The following is a 21,212-nucleotide window of genomic DNA, read 5'->3' as shown; positions in this document are numbered from 1 at the left end:
GCAAGGCGCGGATGGGGCCCCGGAGCACCGGCTTCTCCCCCATCCTGTTCCCCCGGCCTGTTCCAGGACGCGTTTTCCTCCAGCTCGTCCCTGTGGCGCCCCGAGAGCCCCTCTGTGCCAGGCAGGCGGGCGGAAGGGAGCAGGGGCAAAGCGGGGCAAAGCGAGACTTGCATTTGGCCAAAGGGTGATGCCTTTTCAGCCGCGAGATATTTACGGGCATTGACTGAGGGCCAGGAGCAGGCAACTTTTCATACCTTGCTGATCGTTTCATGTATCATTTCCAATGTCTGTCACCTGATGCTCACCTCGATGATGTTACAGCCTTGCCCACGCTGGACGTGGGCAGAAGTAAGAGGGCCGAATCTCATTTTACGGCTGGGGAAACTGAGTCTCCAGGGGAGAAGCTCCTGGCAGAGCTGGACGTGGAAGCCGGATCTGAGTGACTCTGGTCGCCTTGGGTCCCTGAAGAGCCCCAAGAGAGGACTTGCCCCTCTGGGAGTCTCACCACCCTTGGTCCACCTTCCACCTCTGCCACTTGCTGCTGTGTGACCTCAGGGGTAGTGTAACCTCTCTCTTCCTGGGGCTGCCGCCTGGGATGTGCTGGAGGTCAGAGCTCTGGCAGGTGGAGGGTGACTTGGGTAATTCGGGCCACAATTCTTGCCCCAGCCTGGACTCCCCGTGCCTGGGTTTCCCTTGGGTTTCTTGCACTGGCACCTTAGCTGACTAGGAACGAGGAAGAGAGGCCAGCTCTCTACTTTCACCATGACTTTGACTTCCTTCCTGCCTCTGAGCCCCTTTCTGATCATTGACTTCCCCTCTCCATCCCAAGCCCTGGCCATAGCTGGCTGTGTGACCCAAGTAGGTCACCCCACCTCTCTGAGCATGTTTCTTCATTCCTCACCAGGGCTGTAGGAAGCCCTCCATAAATGCTCTTGGGTCCGCCCCAGATGAGGTCAGAGGATGGGAAAGGCCACAGAAGGAGGAGGACGTGAGGGGGGCAGACAGGCAAGCTATTGACCAAATGGGAATACTCTTATTTTTCTTGGGGTGGTGAGTAATGGCTGCCCGCCCTGCCTGCTGCCCGCCCTGACTCCCCCCTGGACAAAGGACTCCTCAGTCTTTTGGTGCCTGTTTTTCCCTGAGGGTGGAGTGGCCTGGGTCCACCCAGCTGACCGGGAGGCTGACCACCTTCTGGGATGGCTCCTCGTGTGTGTGTGTGTGTGTGTGTGTGTGTGTGTGTGTGTGTGGTGTGTAGGGGGGGATATTCCACCATGTGGCCAGCGTGGGGCCCACAGGCTCAGGGGAGACCCCAGTAGGAAGGGGCTAGCTGACCTCAGGCCGGGGACTCGTCGGCCCTTTCTGTCTCCCCTTGTAGAGTGAAGGGGCTCAGAAATACCCGCAGACAGAGGGTAGGAAGGAAGAAGGAAGGAAGGAAGGAAGGAAGGAAGGAAGGAAGGAAAGGAGGGTGAGAGGGAGGGAGGGAGGGAGGAGGGAGGGAGGGAGGGAGGGAGGGAAGAATGATGAACAGACCAACAAGGCAGGGCTTCAGAAGAAAGCACCTACTCAAACTCAGACCAAGTGGGCTTGGGCAAGTGTCCTGGTCGCCTTGAGCCTCAATTTTCTCTTCTGCAAAATGGGTTTCCAATTGCTGTCACCTTCATGGGGGGATGTGGGTCTCACAGGTCAGAGAGCCCAGCACACAGTAGTTGCTCAATAAATCACCTGTTGAAGGTTGGGAGAGAGAAAGGAAGGTAGCTAGCTAGGTAGGTAGTTGGGCTGAGGCTCATTTGTGTCTGTGAGTTCATTCATTCATTCATTCATTCATTCAGCAAGTAGATCTTGAGCAGCTATTAAGTGCCAGGCCCAGGTCTTGGCCCTGGGGACTCAGTGGTGGCTGGAACAGAAGAGTTCCTATCATCCAGCACACGGTCCTTGGGACTGCACTTTATGAGGCTCTGAGCCCCACAAGGACCAAGCAACCCAGCAGTGGGTGCTGTGCTTAGCTCTCTTTTAGAAAGGAGGAAACGGAGGGTCAGAGAGGCGACGTGATCTGTTGGGGGTCACAGCTCCTCGGCAGCAGAGCCAAGATTCAAACTCCCAAGTCTGTCTGTCGGCAGTGCCCTGGCTCCTCACCACCTCACCCCCTGCCTGATGAGCTCCAAGGGGTGTGGTGTTTAGAAGGGGGGCTCCAGAGAGAGGGCTTCTGAGACCCCCTAAAAGGACGAACTGACATGGATTTCAAGGCAGATGGTAGGAACCCTAGCCACAATCCCTTCTTGTTGAGTTGTGACCTCACCTGGGTCTCTCATCTCTGCCTCAGTTGGTGCCGGCATGACACGAGGACCACGATAATGCCCATCTCAGATGAGGGGCAAATGCAAAGGTACTCGGTGCGGAGCAGGTGTTGGGTGGATAGCCACCCACTTCTGTTCTCCTGGGACTTAGTTTACCCATTTGAGAATGGAGACAATGATATCTGACTTCTGGAATCATTACTTGGATTAGGACAGAGAGAAGGTGATGTGTGGAATGTTCCAGTGTGGGCAGACCCTGCTAATGGTGGGATTTCAGGCACTAGCCTCGGCCATAATTTTAAGCACTTAGCCAGAGACACAGCCTGCTGTTGGCCCTAGGCTGGTAGAGAGGTGGACTGGGGCAGAGAGAGGATCTCAAAATGCTTTTGGTCCCTGATGGACCCATTCACTCCCATTCATTCCCTGGACATCTGCTCGCTCCTCTGGCTTGGTGACCTTGGGCCTGTTGCTGTGAGAATGCAGTGGAGGGATTCCCATATGGGTGGGTGGGGGTCCTGTCCCTTCTGGACTGAGAAATGGGACCTCTCAGCTTCCTGGGATGGCGAGAGAGGAACTTGTAGGGTGAGAAAACTTTTGGAAGGTGAGGTTTCGGAGCACGACCATGGGCCCTGGCCTTGGAGCCAGGAAATCTGGGTCCCAGCACCCAGTCCACTCTGCCCTCTCTGGGCCTCATCTATCCATCTATGTGCAGAGAGCATGTTAATAGTTCCCCCAAAGCAGCTGCCATTCGTTGAGCACTTACTATGCGCCAAGAATGATCCTGAACTGTTGGTCATCTCATTCAGTTCTCTTACCAGCGCTCTGGGGCAGGAGCTGTCATTTTACCTTTTATTTTAAAGCTTGAATGTATGGTACAACAAATAACTCTAAATTCAAATATTCCCCCCATTTCATAGACAAAGAAACTGAGGCCCAGAGAGGAGAAGTGACTTGCTCGAGGCCACCCAGCCCGAGAGTGGCAGGTGGGGAACAGAACATTGGTCGAGCCATTCCTGAGGCTAGCAAATCCTCCCTGGGAGTCTCTGTGGCTTGACTGCCCTCCAGGAGAGGGGCTGGGTCCTGAGGTTTCGAGGGTTCCCTTCTCCTGGGCCGGAGCATTGGGTGGAATGCTGCGGCTGTGCTCTGCTGGAAGGGGGTGAAGACAGGGAAGGAGGGGAGCCTCCTGGGACAGGGACACCACGTCCTCGTCCTCGGGTCTCTGCTCTGGGCCAGACCCCATGCTGGACACTTTACACCTGTTTAATCCTCAGGACCTTCCTGTGTTGTGCCAAGAAAACTGAGGCTCAGGGCAGGGAAGCCCCTTGCCCAAGATCACCAAGCCAGGAAGGGGTATTGAGATGTAGCTCACATACCACATAACTCATCCTTTCAAAGTGTGCAATTCAGTGTTGTTGTTGTTGCTGTTGTTAGTGTATTCAGAGTTGTAGAGACATTCTCACTCCCTAGTTCCAAGGCATTTGCATCACCTTGAAAAGAAACCGTAGCCCATTGGCAGTCACCATCCCCATGCTCCCTCCCAGCCCCGGACAAGCACTAATCAGCTCCCTGTCTCTGTGCATTTGCCTATTCTGGACATCTCCTGTAATGGAATCCCACAGCGCGGGGCCTTTTGTGTTGCAAGGCACATGCTCTTAAAACCACTCAGCCACACTACCTCCCGATGGCTCCTCCCCAGGGCTCGAGACCCTTGGAGGTAAATGGCTGCCCGGGAAAGCCAAGGACCTGCAGAATGAGGGACTGCAGTGGCCACACCAGCCTTGCCCTCTGTGGGGCCTGGTGAGTCACCCCAGCCTTGCCCCGCCTGGGTGGTGTGAGCTTGAGAGGGGCGCTCTACTGGGTGGTGGGGGCACCCTGACAGGACACTGCGGCTCTGTCTGCCCCGGACAGGAGGCCACTGTGAAGCAAACAGGAAGAGGGCTGGGCTGAGACCTGCTAGGTAAATACAGGCTGGCTGGGGAAGGTGCCTGGCATGGCCTGATGCCCCCCGCTGCTGCCGCCCGCCCGGGGCCAGGGAGCCTTGAACAGCCTGGCAGGCAGCAGGCTTTGCCTGGCCAAGGTTCTGAGCTCCCAGCCCGCTGCTCCCAGCAGCGGCTGCTCCAGGGTGGCTGTGAGTCCCAGGCTCTGGGCCCAGCCACTCCGCCCTCCCAGACAGGCATACCTTTCTCAGCCCTCCATCTGTTTGCTCATCCTCCTTCTGATAATAATTAATAGTAATAATAAGAATACATGACATAGATGATGGATGCTAAGAACAACCCATCTTTAGGGAGCGTGCATTCTCCCCCAGGTCCTGGGCTCAGTATTTCATACATTTATCTCATTTCAGCCCACAACAGTCCCCTGGGGTAGATGCTCTGACCATCACCATGTACAAGTAGGGAAACTGAGGCAAGGAAGCCCAGGTGACCTGCCCAGGGCCACACAGCTGGTGAACTGACCATCTGCCTCAGGGGCCTGTGGTTCCCACCAGCCACCCAGCGTCCCCTTCCTCCTCCCCCTGCTTCCACCCTTCCTTCCCTTCTGGAGTAACTTGTCCTTGGAAAGTGTCCACTGAAGGCATAGGTTCTGGGGCTCATGGGTGTGAATCGTGCCTCCCCCTCTCAGGAGCTGGGCAACTCTGTTGGAGTGACTGTACCTCTCTGAGCCTCAGTTTCCTTACTGGGAAGGCTTGAGGGCGGGTGTCGGACAGAGCTGGTGTTGTCTCTGCTGGACCTGTTTTCCTAACCCCTTTCCTGCCCACACCCCTCCTCCAAGGCTGACCTGGAATGACAGGTGCTCAGAGTCATGTTTATTCCAGGGGACCACAGGAAGTGGGGGGGCACAGAGGGAGGAGGAAGCACCCTGGGTCCCTGTGGGAGGCTCCCAGCACCCCCCCAGGTCTCCGTGGTCTCAACGAGAAGGGAATGTGGCTAGGGTTCCAACCATCCACCCACCTACGCATCCCCCCTTCCCACTCACCCATCTCTTCTTCCTCTGCCTTCTTTATCCCAATGCCTCAGCCCACGTGGTCCCCCAGTGCCCCCCGCCCTTTCTGGTCTCTGCACTTTGGATCTTGCCGGCTCCAGTCCAGACCCCCTCCTCCTGCAGCCCACCCCCATCGGGATGCCCGCTGCCTCCCCACGCCTGCACCATCCGGCGACCTCAGAGGGCCCCTGCCTTACAGTTCAAGAAGGCAAATATTTCTGGATGCCCCATGCTGCCTCTGCAGGGTGCTGGGTGCTGGGGAGACAACAGACCTAAAGCAGTCCCTCCCTCATGGAACTCCAGAGAAGAGAAGGTGAATAAAGGAGTAATAGAAGTCAACACCCAAGTTTGATCACGGAAAGTGCTATAAAGGGAGGCACATGTGGCTTGAAGGATGAGCAACAAGGGAGCTGGTTTAGACCAGAGGTCTAAAGGGAGGGGACCCAGCCAGGGGAGGAAGAGGGGACAGCTTTGGCAAAGGTCTGGAGGGGAGAAAAAGCCGTGTGCTTCCCCCCAGCCCCCAGACTCTTTTGTTAGCTCTCTATCTTTTATGTTTCCCTGCCCCCCCCTGCAAACAGGTGGCACTCCCTAGATGCCCACTGGAGTGAATCGATCTCAGGAGGGAGGGAACTGGGAGGAAGTAGCTCCCTGGAATTCATCCCCCCCTGGGGTGGAGCAGCCCTGCACGCCCAAACTTGCCACCAGATTTAAGCAGCTTTCCTGGGTCATGGAATCAGGAGGCTGGGATTTGACAAATATGAGCCAGAGTTTCCATGAGATCAGGCAAAGCCACCGGTGATGGTGAGGATGGACCCCTTCGTCCACCCTGTGCATGGGGAGGGGGCGGATGGGAGGCCAGGAGACCTCCACCCCTGCTGGACCTAAGATTCTCTGAGAGAAGGTACCCGCCGCCGTTCACTCAAGCATATAGTTGGCTGTTTATTGAGGGCTTGCTCTGTGCCAGGTGCTTGACTCAACTTCTATAATTCGCACAACGACCCAGTTAAGATCCCCCATGGACAGGTGAGGAAAGCAAGACCCAGAGAAGCTAAGTCTCTTGCTCAAGCCAAGGTCAGTGGGCCAAGCCCCTGGTCGGTCTGATCCAAATACACACTCTTTTCATCCCCTACTAGCTCCCTCTGGGGGAGAGACAGGCCTTGGCTCCCCAGACCGAGTCCCTGGGTCCCTCAGAGCAGAAGGCATGGCTTTCAGCTGTATTCCTGGAAAGCCTGGAGCCTCTGTCGGGGCAGAGAGGAAGGCTTGGGGACCCTGTGTCTCCTCACCCTGCTCGGGATCTCTGCACCCCTTAACTCAAGTCACTCCTTAGCCTCTCTGGTCTATACAGCCCTGAACACCACTGGACATGACTCTGCTTCCTGCTTTGTCCAGCTGTTTACTCTGCTCCCTACCAGGTCAGTCCAGGAGGGCAGGGATTTTTTTTTAAATTTTTATTTATTTATGATAGTCACACACAGAGAGAGAGAGAGGCAGAGACACAGGCAGAGAAAGAAGCAGACTCCATGCACCGGGAGCCCGACGTGGGATTCGATCCCGGGTCTCCAGGATTGCGCCCTGGGCCAAAGGCAGGCGCCAAACCGCTGCGCCACCCAGGGATCCCAAGGGCAGGGATTTTTTTGCAGGTTTGTTCACATCTATGTCCCCTGTACTTGGCACACTGGAGGTGCTCAGTAAACATTTGGTGAATAAATGAAAAGATGAGTGGTTTCTAATCCTGCTTCTTGGGCTTTGAGATTCAGATCCCCCTCCATTCATCCTGTCCAACCTCTCTCTGCGTGGACTACAATCTGGTTTATATTTATTTATTATTTTTTTTAAGATTTTATTTATTTTAATATTTTATTTATTTATTCATGAGACACACACACACACACACACACACACACACACACAGAGAGAGGCAGAGACACAGGCAGAAGGAGAAGCAGGCTCCATGCAAGAAGCCCGATGTGGGACTTGATCCCAGGACTCCAGGATCACACCCTGGGCTGAAGGCAGGCGCCAAACCGCTGAGCCACCCGGGGACCCCCTAAAGATTTTATTTTATTCCTGTGAGACACAGAGAGAGAGGCAGAGACACAGGCAGAGGGAGAAGCAGGCTCCCTGCAGGGACCCTGATGCAGGACTCAATCCCAGGACCCCGGGATCCCAACCTGAGCAGAAGGCAGACGCTCAACCACTGAGCCACCTAGGCATCCCTACCATCTGGTTTTTATATTCAAAAGATGTGCTCGGTGCTTAAAACAGCGTGTGAAATCCACAGCTTTACATGGATGCAGTGGTGACACACGGTATACCAGGCCTCCACGGCCTCGATTGGACCCCGGGTGCCCCCCTCCCCCGCTGGGTGCTGCCAGCTGTGAAGGCCTCCCCAGGAGGGGTGAGCCCCCAAGGGCTCATCCTGGGCACACGCATGCGCACACCAACTGGGGAAAGACCAGGAAGCAGACAGGACATTCACATGAGCTCTCAGCCTCTCTCCCTGCCCGCACCCCCGTCCCCAGCCTGGCGTGGGTCTGGAACGTGTAATAGCAGCCTACGGGGCAAATTAGAACAGGGAGTGAGCTCTTTCCCTGACCACAGAGAACAGGGTAGCATTTGGGGGAAGAATTGCCACAGAGCAGCAGCGCAGCCCGAGGTGAGTGTGTGTGTGTGTGTGTGTGTGTGTGTGTATGCGTGTGCTTGCACGCTCGCGTGTATGTACACATGTGTGCATGTGCATGCATATGCTCCCTGGTGTGTACACATGCTTGAGGGGTGTGGAAGGAGCCCAGGCTTAGGATCCAGAGGACTTCTTTTATTTTTTTTTAAAGATTTTATTTATTTATTCATGAGAGACACAGAGAGGCAGAGACACAGGCAGAAGGAGAAGCAGGCTCCCTGTGGGGAGCCTGATGTGGGACTCGATCCCAGGACCCCAGGAACATGCCCTGGGCCAAAGGCTGACACCCAACTGCTGAGCCACCCAGGCACCCCCAGAAGCCTTCTTTATGGCCGTTTGCTTTCTGGATGGCCCATGGGAGCCTCAGTTTCCTTAGCTGAAAATGGGAACAGCTTTGTTGGCCAGGCCCTTGGGGGCTGGGGGTGCCAGGCTGTATGGGGAGCCCGTGCCTCGTCAAATGCTCACTTAGATGCCCAAGAGACCCGTGATCTGCCTTAGGTCGCAGTCACCCTATGGGACAGATGCTGTCACAGCCCTCATTTTGCAGGTAGAGAAACTGAGGCTCAGAGAGATTAGCAATAACTCTTAGCTCCCAGCTGTTGCGCAGCTGGAACAAGATACCATAAGCCCTCAGGTAGATGCCCGGCAGCTAAGCCAGGCCCCACCAAGCGAGGGGCGAGGGTAACCCAAGCTTGGCCGCCGACTGCTCCGACTTGGATTCGAGCCTGGCTCAGTCCACTCTGTGGCCGTGGGCAAGTCACTTCTCCTCTCTGAGCCTCAGCATCTTCATCTGTAGAACGGGAATGAGAGTCGTACCTGCCTCCAGAGCAGGGTTTCTCGACCTCAGCGCTGTTGACATTTGGGCTAATCGCTCCTTGCGGTGGGGGCTCTTCTGTGCATTGTCATATTTATCATTTCATCATAATTAAATGCTAATAATGATCACATGTGTCTCGCCTAAGGCTACGAGCAAGGAGGTGAGTGGCTGAGAGGAGGTTTGAACCTGGGGCTGGCTGACCTTAGACCCCTTGTCATGGAGCCCTCAGAAACCCTGGATGCCATCTGGGTGGGCATTCCTTAGGAGAGGGGGTGCAGGCATGGTGGGGGGTTGGAGCTCCCCAAAGCGGGGTGTCCATCTGGCTTTGCTCCAGTGAGGGAAGGGGTGTGGTAATCGGGAGTGTGTTGACAGCAGAGGCACGTGCCCCAATGCCTCCCCTCCCCTCCCCCCTAGATCCCCAATGAGGTGGACAGGGGCTGTGCCCTGGGAAGTGAATCTTCCCCCTCCATGCCCGCACCCCAGTGGATACCTGTCCTTGCCTCAACATGCTCCCCGTTCTTACGGAACAAAGCCATCTGACATCTCCCAAGATCTCTAGAAGGAGGTGTGGTCACCCTAGTCTTACAAGTAGAGAAACCAAGGCTCAGAGAGGAAGTGATTTGTCCAAGATCACATAGCTGCTGGTGTCCAGGGCCAAGACAGGAACCAAGTACATCTGATGTCAAAACCTGTGCTCCTAACCCTCCCTCCTTTGATTAGAATCACCAACAGTCCCCCAATTTATTCCCAAGGTTGGCACTGGAAATGCCTGACCTCATTTAATTCTTCCCGCAAAGCTTTGAAAACCTGTTGCCTTTACACACTTTTTTTAAAAAAGATTTTATTTATTTATTCATGAGAGACACAGAGAGAGAGAGGCAGAGACACAGGCAGAGGGAGAAGCAGGCTCCATGCAGGGAGCCCGATGCAGGACTCGATTCCGGGTCTCCAGGATCATGCCCTGGGCTGAAGGCAGATGCTTAACTGCTGAGCCACTCAGGCGTCCCGTTTACACCCATTTTATTTAAAGATTTTATTTATTCATTTCTAGAGAGACAGAGCATGAGGGGAGGGGCAGAGGGGGAATGGGGAGGGAGAAACAGACTCCGTGCTGAACACTGAGACCATGACCTGAGCCGAAACCAAGAGTCAGACGCTTAAGTGACTCAGCCACCCAGGTGCCCCTGCATCCATTTTATTTAATTTTTAAAATTTTATTTATTTATTCATGAGAGACACACAGAGAGAGGCAGAGACTCAGGCAGAGGGAGAAGCCGGCTCCCTGCGGGGAGCCTGATGTAGGACTTGATCCCAGGACGCTGGGATCACAACCTGAGCCAAAGGCAGAAGCTCAATGGCTGAGCCACCCAGGCGTCCCTGCATCCATTTTAAAGAGGAGAAAACCGAGTCTCGGGGAGCTAAAGTGACCTCTCCCAAGGTCACACTGCATGTCAATAGCAACTGGGCCTAGACCCCAGAGCTGGATCACTCTCGAGTCTAGCCTGTCCCTCCCCACTGGTGCCCAGAGAAGGGGCCAGTCCCCAGCAGGAGAGCTGACCCTCTGTATCCCCTGTTGTACCCGCCGAGAGAGGCCTCTGGTGGTACCCCCACCTCTCTGGCCCCAGCCTTCCCTCCTGGGAGTCACAAAACAAACAAGGCGGTAACCAGTGTTTATTTGCTCCTCTGCTAATGTGTTGGGCAGGGAGAGGAAGACCTAGAAAAGAGAGCTTTTCAGACATCTCCCTGCAGCCCGGGTGGGATGGCAAGAAAGTTCCAGGAAACTCGCCCACAGTGCACCGCAGAGGGCAGCGGCCTGCCAGCCAGCCAGCGGGCACCTGGCTCCTCCCCACCCTGGCTCCTGGCTAACATTGGGCCCGGAGCTGGGGAGACCTGGGTTCTAGTCCAGCTCTCCTCCCTACAAGCTGTGTGAGTGCCCCTCCTAAAGCTCCAGTCTTGCTGTCTGAGAAATGGGAGCAAATCACACTTTTGTCTGCGAGGCACCCTTCTAGGTGTTGGGGGTGCAGGAGTGAATAAGCAGAGGTGTTCCCTGCCTCCTGGGACTCACGGCCCGGGGATGAACTAATCCCATGGAGAGATGGTCAGGGAGGGCTTCCTGGAGGAAGGGACAATTGAGCTGGGAACACAGAGGGGTAGGAGTTAGCCAGACCAACAGGGGAGGTGAGGGATGAGCACTTGGCACTGGGGAGCCGAGGTTTATAGCAAGTCAGCTATAGTGTTGGGAACTCAGTTTCCTGCTCTGCAAAAGGGGAGTTAGAAGGATGGCACCAGGGAGGATGGAGGAACGCTGGCTCACACAATGGGATTTTTGTTTTTTCTGAGCACCTCCTGGGCCCAAAGCATACATTTTATGGTCATGTTTTAGTTGGTGCCTGGCACTGCGCTGGCCATGGGAATGCATGCTCTCTGCTTGGACGTGCCCATTTTACAGGTGAGAAAACCAAGGCCATGAAATATCAGCTTGCCCAACGCCACATGATTGCTGAATGTGGAGCCTGGATGGAGGCCCGCCCTGTGGGGTCTGAAGCTGGCTGGGGTGGGCAGGAGTAAGCCCCAGGCTCCAGGTTTGGGGTCCCAGGGTGACTCTGAGGCCCTTCCTCCTCCAGCTAATGCCCAGGGTGGTTGGACCGGAGGCACATTTGCGTTTCCAGGTCCCTAAAAGAGGCTCCTGTTGCAGCTTTTGCCCGGGGCCGGCAGCCAACCACATCTGGGAGTGGTCACCCCGCGCCCCTGTCATTACAACGGTGGCTTTGAAGCAGCTGGCAGCAGTGCTGTTTGCCCACGTGGGAGGGGGCTTCCTGGAGCCCCCACCTCTGGCTAGGCCCCGCCTGACTCCCCTCCTGTTCCTTTGCAGGCCGAGCAGTGCAGACGGGTCTCGGGTCGGCATGGCGGATCCCAGCGAAGGCCCCCACACCGGGCCCGGGGAGGTGGCTGAGACCCCCGGGGACGAGAGTGGCACCCCCGGCAGCGAGGCCTTCCCCCTCTCTTCGCTGGCCAACCTGTTTGAAGGGGAGGATGGCTCTCTCTCCCCCTCCCCAGCTGACACTGGTCGCCCCGCTGGCCCGGGTGACGGGAGACCAAACCTGCGCATGAAGTTCCAGGGTGCCTTCCGCAAGGGGGTGCCCAACCCCATTGACCTGCTGGAGTCCACCCTGTATGAGTCCTCCGTGGTGCCCGGACCCAAGAAGGCACCCATGGACTCGCTCTTCGACTATGGCACTTACCGTCACCACCCCAGTGACAACAAGCGGTGGAGGAAGAAGGTCATCGAGTGAGTATTGCTGGCCGCCTGGCCAATGGTCTCCTCTGTGTTGAATCCATCCATCCACCCGTCTGTCCATCCATCCATCCATTCGCCTACCTGTCCACACACCTGTCCACTTTTCCGTATACTTGTCTGTTCACGCATCTGTCCATCCACTCACCATCCATCCATCCACCGTCTACCCATTCATTCATCCAGCTACCTGTCTTTCCACCTGCTTGTCCACTTGTCCAATCCTTCTGTCCATCATCCACCGTTCACCTATGTCTCTGCCCATTTGTCATCTCTCGCTCCAGCCATCCACTCATGAAAACCCCTAAGAACCCCTCTCAGGCCCCTGTGTGTACCTGGAGGACAGTCTTGAAGTCGGGAGATGACCCGTTGTTGCCTGGTCCTTGTCTGTCCCCCTTGCCGATCACAGACTCACGTACGCCCTTGGATGAAGCCCTTGCTTGGTCCAGAGCTGTCTCCTTTAGGCACTGAGTCACTGATTCACTCAGTGCATGTTCCTCAAGCACCTTCACTGGCACACTCATTTTGGAGGGTGAGCCAGGTAATAAGCAAGTAAATAGGCATGTGAACATACCATTTGCGCTGGGGGAGGTGCTGAGGTGGAGAGAGGAAGCTGATACAGGAAAGGTAGTCCAGGAGGGCTTCTCGGAGGAGGCAACATTTGAGCCCCACGCTAAGGGATGAGAAGGGGTAGCCAGATGGGGTGAGGAAGGTGTTCCTTTGGAGGGAAGTGCACACACCAGGGCTGCTGGCTGCCTCAGCCTCTGTTCGGGGGACAGCAAAGCGCCCCAGGGTCCCCATCCCTTCCAGGTCCTGCTGGAAGCTGGTGGGCTCCGTGTCTCCCTTTCCTCTCCCTCGGAACTCTTCCTTCAAGCCTTCACCACACCCCTACTCCGGACAGGGCTAATAGCTTTGCAGGGGCTGTGCAGGACTTGGTGGGGGCGGGTGGCCACTAAGTGGCTGAGGTCTTAGAGACCCTGAACACCACCTAATGAGCCACGTCCCCTGGCCTGCTTCCAGCTCTCTCTGCCCCTGCAGCCCCTCCTGGCCTCAGTCTCCCCTCCCGCCTGGCCGGCTGCTATCACCTGTCCCCCTGGCTCCTCTCCTTTCTCCTCGGCTCCCTCCCGTCTGTTTCTTTCTCTGTCCTACCCTCCATTCATCTAACGGGTTCTCCCTGTGTCCCACACACACCAGGCGCTGGGTACCTGGAGACCTAACAGAGACGATCCTTGCCCTTCCTGGGGCCCCCTGGGCTAGTGCCACTCCCAGCCCTTTGTCTCTTAAAATCTAGCACACAGTAGGTGCCTAAGTAGTGTTTGTTGAATGACCAAAGGAATATCCATTTTCTTCCTTCCTTTGTCTCTCTGCTTCCTCACTCCCAGTGCCTCGCCTAGTGGGTCCTGGGTCGTGTCCTTTCTCCACCCGCCTCTGCAGCTCAGCATTTCTCCCCCCACGCCCCACAGCTCTGGACACACAGTGTCACTGTCGGCTAACATGAGCTGTGTCCACTGTACGGGGTGGGGGGCCTCGAACCTGGCACCCATGTGCATGGTCTCATTTGTCTCAAATGTTTGTTGCGTGAATAAATCAATGAGCGAATGGCCGAATAAATGAATCAATTGCTTTATCTTTTAGCCCGGCGTTCCCCCTTTATTTTCTCGCTGTCTGTATCTCTTTCCATCTGGCTTTGTAAGTACTCAGTAACAGAAATGGAAGAGTGGATGGATGGATGGATGGATGGATGGATGGATGGATGGATGGACAGATGGATGAGTGGGTGGGTAGGTAGGTGGATGGGTGGGTGGCTGGATGGATGGACAAATGGATGGATGGTTGGTTGGAATGATGGGCCGGTAGGTGGGTGGATGGGCGGGTGGGTGGATGGGTGGATGGAGAGGTAGTTGGGTGGGGGGATGGATAGGTAGGCTGATATGTTTCTTTTTGTCTGTTTCTACCCAACACACAGTAGGTACTAGATAGGGTTTGTTGGGATAAAATATTCCTTTGTTTCTCCAGCTATCCATCCCCTCTCACCCTGGTCCCTCTCTAGGGCTCCAGCTCCCCCGCCCCCAACCGCAACCCCTGGGCCCCTCAGGGGGGAGATAGGGTGGGAGGGGGTTGAGCCCTCCCATCACTCTGCCTTCTGCTACCTCCAGGAAGCAGCCACAGAGTCCCAAAGCTCCTGCTCCCCAGCCGCCCCCCATCCTTAAAGTCTTCAACCGGCCTATCCTCTTTGACATCGTGTCCCGGGGCTCTACCACCGACCTGGACGGGCTGCTGCCCTTCTTGCTGACCCACAAGAAGCGCCTGACTGACGAGGAGTTCCGGGGTGAGCCACTCAGGTGGGGCTAGTGGGTGGGCCAGCCAGGGGCTGAGGGAGGCCTGGTGTTGGGGGCCCCCTTCTCTCTCACCATCCTGGGTCGGTGGGCTGCACCGGCCATGAAGAGCACTGCATAGGGAGTCTGATCCTGTGTGTCCATTGCCATATTACTTAAGCCCTCTAGGCTTTTGCTACCATCATTCATTCATTCATTCTTTCTTTCAGCCTTTGTTTATGGAAAGATCAGTGTTGTAGGTAAGCAGAGTCCACTCACCTGGGTTCAAATGACGCCTCCATCACTTAAGGGATGTGTGGCCTCCGTGAGACCCAGTTTCCCCATCTGTCAACCAGGGAGTAATCATAGCATAGTCCTCGCAGAGCATTCCCACCCAGCTTTCAGGCTCCCCTCCCTCAGCCAGAGGCTCCCTCGTCAGCCTGCCCCACACTTCTCCAGCCCAGAGAGCTCACCCCTCAGCCTTATCTGGACTCCAAACCCAAAGTCCATCAGCTCCTCTGATGCCCCAGGCCTTCCCTGCAAATTGGCAAAGTTGGCCTGTGAGCCCCTTCACCTGAGTCAGTCACCTGTTATGTGCCTGGTACTGGATGTAGGAGCCATCATTAACTGGCCAAATGACCCCATGAATCAACATGGAATGCTAGGAACCGCAGCACCTGTTACAAAGGACAGCCTGTCTCGAGAAGGCCAGGGCAGTCTACTGCTCAGGCCTGATGACGTTCAGGGATGTCAAGGAGACATTTTTTTTTTTTTTTTAAAGATTTTATCCATATATTTGACAGAGAGAGAGCACATGCAGGGGGAGTGAAAAAGGGAGAAGCAGGCTCCTCACTGAGCAGGGAGCCCAATCTGGGGCTTGATGGATACGGGGCTTGATTCCAGGACCCGGGGAATCACAACCTGACCCTAAGGCAGATGCCCAGCTGGCTGAGCCACCCCGGCACCCCCAGAGCGGGGGCATTATTTGAGGCTTCAAGTACTTCAGCTAAATTAAGTGGCCAAGCAGGGTGACCCAGCCAGCGTTACCTTTTTCACATATGCCTCTACCAACTGGGGTCTTTGACACCAACGCAATACAGTGCAGTTTCATGACGGTCGGAGGGGAATTCCTGAATTATCAAAAATATTCCTTCCTGGTGCTCAGCCGGCCGATGTGGCTGTTTGCAGCATGATCTCAGAGTTGGGACACCCTGGGGTTCCTCTCTGCCCTCAGAGGGTCTCACTGACTTCGTGAATCATCTCATTTGGAGATAACACCCACATCCAAGCCCAGACCGAAGGGCACCTCCTGACCCCCATGTGCAGGAGGCACAGGTGGAGAAGTTCGGGGGGGAGCAAACCGCCGCGTCGTACAGCTCCCGGCTGGGGCTTCCAAGGCTCTGGCTTCTCCTGGGTCTGCAACTGAGTGGGGGGCTTCTCACCGAGGCCAGGAACCCTGGGGCCAGTGTATCTGTGTGCATGAGCAGGGGTGGGGGCGTGCTCCCTGAAACTGGGGAGTAGTGAATGTTATTGGGGGATTAACCAGGAGGCCCATTAGGCTGAGTAAGCTGTAGGGCTGCTCGCTTGCTCGGGCCCCTTCTAAGGCCCTGCAACTAATTCTGAATTCATAATTGCGTGCTCGTTTTCATACACAGCACCCCCAAATTGTGTAAGTCTGAGGCCCTGAGAAACCTGGATCCGCCCCTGCGTGTTGTTCTAGCCAGAGGTTCAGGAGCTCGTCTGATTCTCAGGGGCATCTGTGACCACCACCCCTCAAAGTCTGACACCTTCCAATCTGACAGTAATTTGGGGCTTCCCCGCCCCCCGCCCCCAGGGCCCCCAAGCCCTAGCAGCTCCCGCGGGCAGAGCCACTTCGCCACCTGGTGGTCGAGTTCTGGAACTGCGTGTCCCTCCCAGGTTCTGGGAAGATGCCGCTCTTGCCAATTCATCCCCGGACCAGGGCTGGCAGCTCCCCACCCTACGACAGCCTGTCTGGAGGTGTGGGAGCCCAAATCCAAGGTCTGGGTCCATGCCTTGCACAAACCACTTTGGGGTGTCTGTGGTTTGGAATTATCTGTGGTGACCAGCTCATCAGGTGCTATGCCGGGCATGGGGCAAACAATGATGAATGAAGCAGACACAACCCTGTCCTCAAGTCGCTCACAGTTTCCTGGGTGAGATCAACATCGATCAAGCAATCACAGAAGTAAAAACAGTTCTAAATTGTCACGTGTGCTGACAAGCCGCTGTGTTTGGAGGGTTTGATCTAGTCAGGAAAATCTGGGAGAGCTTCCTGGGGGAGGTGACACTTAAGCTGAATCTGAATGACTTGTGGTTAACCAGGTAAAACAAGAGAAAGGACCAGGGAAAGGATGAAGGGAGAGCATGTGCAAAGGCCCTGTGGCTTACTGTGATAGCATACACTGAGATGACCCTCCAGCTGCTATGTGGATTGAAGGAAAGCCAGAGAGGCTGGTGGAAACCAGGCAGGTGTCTTGGGCCAGGGTGGTGGCAGTGGAGACGGGGAGTGGTGGAGGGATTGAATAGGACGTGTGGAGGAGAAGAGAGGGAAAAGGCTGACACAAAGGTTTTTTGGCTGGAGGGGGACACCATCCTATGCAGGCTGGGAGTGGGTTTGGGGAGGGAGCATGGAGAGCTGCAAGCTGCCTGAATTAGGAAATGGACTGACACCTCCTCAAGGCTGGAGCTGAGTGTGAATGGGTCTGGAGAGGATCTCCAGGGCCCTTGGCCAGCTTTTAGGGCACCCCCACCCCGCACACATGCACATGAGGAACTGGAGTCCGCTCCCTGTGACTCTGGGCTGGGCGCCAACGGGTACGCCAGGAAGCAGCTGGGGACGAGGCTTGCCCGAGACGCCTCAGTCGTGGGGGTTGCTGGGACTGGAACCCAGGTCCCTGAGAGTCTCTCTTATTCTCCCCACTGACTCCTGGTACCTAGGGAGAAATTCCTAAAGCACCTCCCGTGGAATAATAACCACAATAGAATATTTACTGAAAACTGTTATCTGCCTGGTGTTGGGCTCATCAACAAACATCTACTAGCTCTTTGATTTCCTCTGTGGCCTCAATTTTGCTAGAAAGGAAACCAAGGCAGAGGAAGGGTCACACAGGAATCGGGAGTAAAGCTGGGATTCGAACCCCAAGGTGCCTGGCTCCAGAGCAGGTGTCTCAGTTCACACCTGTGTCTCCCATTCCCAATCCCATTCCTGCTTCCGCCTTTCCCGAGCCCCCAGCATGATTTTGCCCCGTGCCTGATTCACAGGGGTGTTCTCTTTTCATCATCTTGTTCTTTCTATTCTTTTTAAAGATGTATTTATTTATTTGAGAGAGACAGATAGGGCGAGGGGGAGGGGAAGGGGCAGAGGGAGAGAAAGAATCACAAGCAGACTCCCTGCTGAGTGGGAGCCCAATGTGAGGCTTGACCTCATGACCCTGAGATCATGACCTGAGCCAGAACCAAGAGTGGATGCTCAACCCTCAACTGACTGAGCCACCCAGGCAGCCCTCATTGACTAACTCTTTTAAGATGTAAACCAACTCATGTAACCATAAAAATTAACACAAGGGAAAGAACATTGCACGGGGACGTTGTCAGAAGGCAGCGTTAAGGACCTGTTTGTACCAGGTGGAGACTGGCTTCATGAGATTTGACAATGAGTTGAAAATGCTCATGCCAGGCCTTCAGTGTTATTATTGCTGCGTCTGGGACCCCAGAGCCCTCTCCTGCCCTTCCTAAGGTAATTTCATGTCCACTATGGCAGGCAGTCTGCACTTTGGGGACCACTGCACCCTGTCTGCTCCCCTCTAGGGGCACTGGTGTAAATACTTCATGGGAAGAGGAGCCTCTGTTCAAATAGATGGCAAATGGGGCCTGCTGTGTCTGACTTTTAAATAGATGGCTGAGCTTCACGGTCACCATTAGCATATTAAAAGCTCTCACAAGTGCTTAATAATAAATATGGTTGTCTTTGTTTAACCCAGGCTTCTTCACCATTTATTTGATTTTTAAAATTCCCTCCAAATTATGCTCTGGTAAATCCCAATCTCCATAGGCTGTGGCTTCCTACCTTTTGAAGAACTAACTGCCCCTCTGAGTTTCTTAGACCCCCTCAGCACGGTGAGCACAGGTAGGGAATGGGCTCAGAGGAGGGGAGACCGGGCCACGACTCTGCCCAGTGCCCTGTCCCCTGCCATCCAGTAGTCCCATACCACAGACTGAACGCCCCTCATCCTGTATGTTTGTCCTCCCAGAGCCATCCACAGGGAAGACCTGCCTGCCCAAGGCCCTGCTGAATCTGAGCAATGGCCGCAATGACACCATCCCTGTGCTTCTGGACATCGCCGAGCGGACGGGCAACATGCGGGAGTTCATCAACTCGCCCTTCCGGGACATCTACTACCGAGGTGGGGTCCCGTGCCGGGGCAGGGGTGATGCAGGGTGGTGGTAGGGTGCTGTCCTTGCTCATCTGACCCCCACGCCAGCCCAAGAGCTTCCATCTATGCCCCAGGTGCCAGCATTGCAGCCAGGAACCGAGCATTGAATGACTCCCCCTTCCGATCTTGCCATTCTGAGTTTCAGAAATCCAAGATTCTGAATCCAAGACTCTGAGATGCAGTGAACCTAATGACCCATGGACTTGGCACTCTGGACCGGAGATGCCACGGTTCCGGACACACTAAGGCTCTATGATAATTGTATGGGCCAGCATCGCTAAGAGGCAAAAATGACAGTCACCAGTCCCAGCTCCCCGGGTCTAAATTTTGAAATTCCATGAATCAGACTTGACCTTTCCAATTCCTGGATAGGAAGCTTCAAAGTCTATGAATTTTATACTTGAGTCCAAAATTCTGTAAGATCACAATGCCTTTGTCTCCCCCTGGATTAAAGCCTCTCATGCGCCTGACAAGTTCTCACACTTGGGATCCTATGTGTGGGATCGGCTTTGAGTCTCAGTTATGCCCGCACCATGCAGCGCAGCACTGCAGGCCTTCGTGCAGCAGAGATCCCACATCCGGGCAGCGTCTGGGGGGTTCGTTTGCTGCCCTTGGGAGGAGCCGGCCAAGGCCTGGGCCTGCAGCCTCCACCTGACTTCCACACTATGCACCCTGCCCCCTGCCCTCAAGATGGGTCCAGTCTCTGTCCCCCGCCGGTGACAGTCCCTCACCACCCCCACACTCCAGGTCAGACCGCCCTGCACATCGCCATCGAGCGGCGCTGCAAACACTATGTGGAGCTCCTGGTGGCCCAAGGAGCTGATGTCCATGCCCAGGCCCGAGGGCGCTTCTTCCAGCCCAAGGATGAGGGAGGCTACTTCTACTTCGGTGAGGACGGGACAGTGGGGGCTGGGGGTACATGGTGGTGTCCACAGCCCTGGCCCCTCTCAGATACTAGAGCCCTGCTGGCCAAGGGCTCAGATGGGGTCCCATGTGCTGGCTGCGTGTCGGTGTCACCGAGGTCTTGCCTGTGAGGGGTAGAGCATGCTCTGGTCTCCTGGGGTCTCAGCTCCCCATCTGTACAGTGGGGATTATGAGAGCCCCTAGCTCTGTGATGGGTGTCCGCCCCGCACCCTGCAGCCTGCACCTTGTCGTGCACACCCTTTAGTTCCACTGAAGCCGGGACTGGTGGTCAGATAGCAGGGCCCAAGTCTCATCGCCACCATGTCTCAGTTGAATTCACCCCGCTTAAAGGCACACATTATTTGGGGCGCCTGGGTTGCTCAGTGTCTGCTTTCCACTCAGGGCCTGATCCTGGGGTCCTGGGATCAAGTCCCGCATCAGGTTCCCCGCAGGGAGCCTGCTTCTCCCTCTGCCCGTGTCTCTGCCTCTCTCTGTGTGTCTCTCATGAATGGATGAATAGAATGTTAAAAAAAAAAAAAAGGGCACACATTATTTGAAGTTCGGGGACAAAGTCCCTCAAAGAACCCCTCAGTGCCTCCGAATCGCAAGGGGACACCCCGTCTCCCGCACGTCACCCACAAAAACGCACAACCGGCTCCGCCCGACACGGAGACACCGACTGTCGCTGCTGTGCCCAGCGCCCCCGGCCTGGCCCCCTCCGCTGACCCCCCCCCGGCCTGCAGGCGAGCTGCCCCTGTCCCTGGCCGCCTGCACCAACCAGCCCCACATCGTCAACTACCTGACGGAGAACCCGCACAAGAAGGCGGACATGCGGCGGCAGGACTCCCGGGGCAACACGGTGCTGCACGCGCTGGTGGCCATCGCCGACAACACCCGCGAAAACACCAAGTTCGTCACCAAGATGTACGACCTGCTGCTGCTCAAGTGCGCCCGCCTCTTCCCCGACAGCAACCTGGAGGCCGTGCTCAACAGTGACGGGCTCTCGCCCCTCATGATGGCTGCCAAGACGGGCAAGATCGGGGTGAGTGTGGGCCGGCGGGTGCACACACACACACACACACACACACACACACACCCAGGAGGGGCTGCTGTGGCCTGCAATATTGCTAACATGCACACCCCCCTCCTATCATGCCAACCCCATTGTGCAGATGTCCTGGCTCGAGAACCTGCTGTGGCTCCCTATTGTCCAGCCAAACTCCTCAACTTCACCCAGAGCCTGTGTCCTCATCCCGTGCCACTGGATGCTCCCACCAGCCAGGACCAGCCACTGATAGAAATCTAAGTCCCAGGCCCCCAGCCCTGTAGAAGTCCCCTGTAATCCCCTGCCAGGGTCCTAGCTCAGCCCCTCACCTGCCGAGCAGCCCTGCACAGCTTCTTTCCCTCGCTGGCCTCATCCCGGAGAGGATTTCTCAGGCCGAGCGCTACTGACATTTGCTTCTGGGGTG

At 55.8% G+C, this 21,212-nt stretch overlaps 1 protein-coding gene across 3 annotated transcripts in view; it reads left to right on the top strand.

Annotated features, from left to right (window-relative positions):
• Nucleotides 1-21,212, top strand: part of TRPV4 (transient receptor potential cation channel subfamily V member 4) — a 36,302-nt gene that overhangs the window by 3,461 nt on the left and 11,629 nt on the right. Inside the window, exons 1-7 of one of the 3 annotated variants that reach the window (XM_041729492.1) lie at nt 4,074-4,091; nt 11,649-12,065; nt 13,707-13,760; nt 14,228-14,400; nt 18,658-18,810; nt 19,588-19,728; nt 20,487-20,785. In XM_041729492.1, the coding sequence (XP_041585426.1) occupies nt 11,680-12,065; nt 13,707-13,760; nt 14,228-14,400; nt 18,658-18,810; nt 19,588-19,728; nt 20,487-20,785 (1,206 nt within the window). In that variant the 5' untranslated portion in view covers nt 4,074-4,091; nt 11,649-11,679. Of the gene's footprint in view, nt 1-4,073; nt 4,092-11,648; nt 12,066-13,706; nt 13,761-14,227; nt 14,401-18,657; nt 18,811-19,587; nt 19,729-20,486; nt 20,786-21,212 lie in introns of those variants that run through there. The other 2 variants (XM_041729494.1, XM_041729493.1) reach the window with 2 other exon arrangements.

The sequence above is a fragment of the Vulpes lagopus genome, chromosome 14 (genome assembly GCF_018345385.1).
Source record: "Vulpes lagopus strain Blue_001 chromosome 14, ASM1834538v1, whole genome shotgun sequence".
Classification (NCBI taxonomy): Eukaryota; Metazoa; Chordata; class Mammalia; order Carnivora; family Canidae; genus Vulpes; species Vulpes lagopus.
Note: the sequence above shows the minus strand (reverse complement) of the source record. Positions and strands in the feature narration are given on the sequence as shown.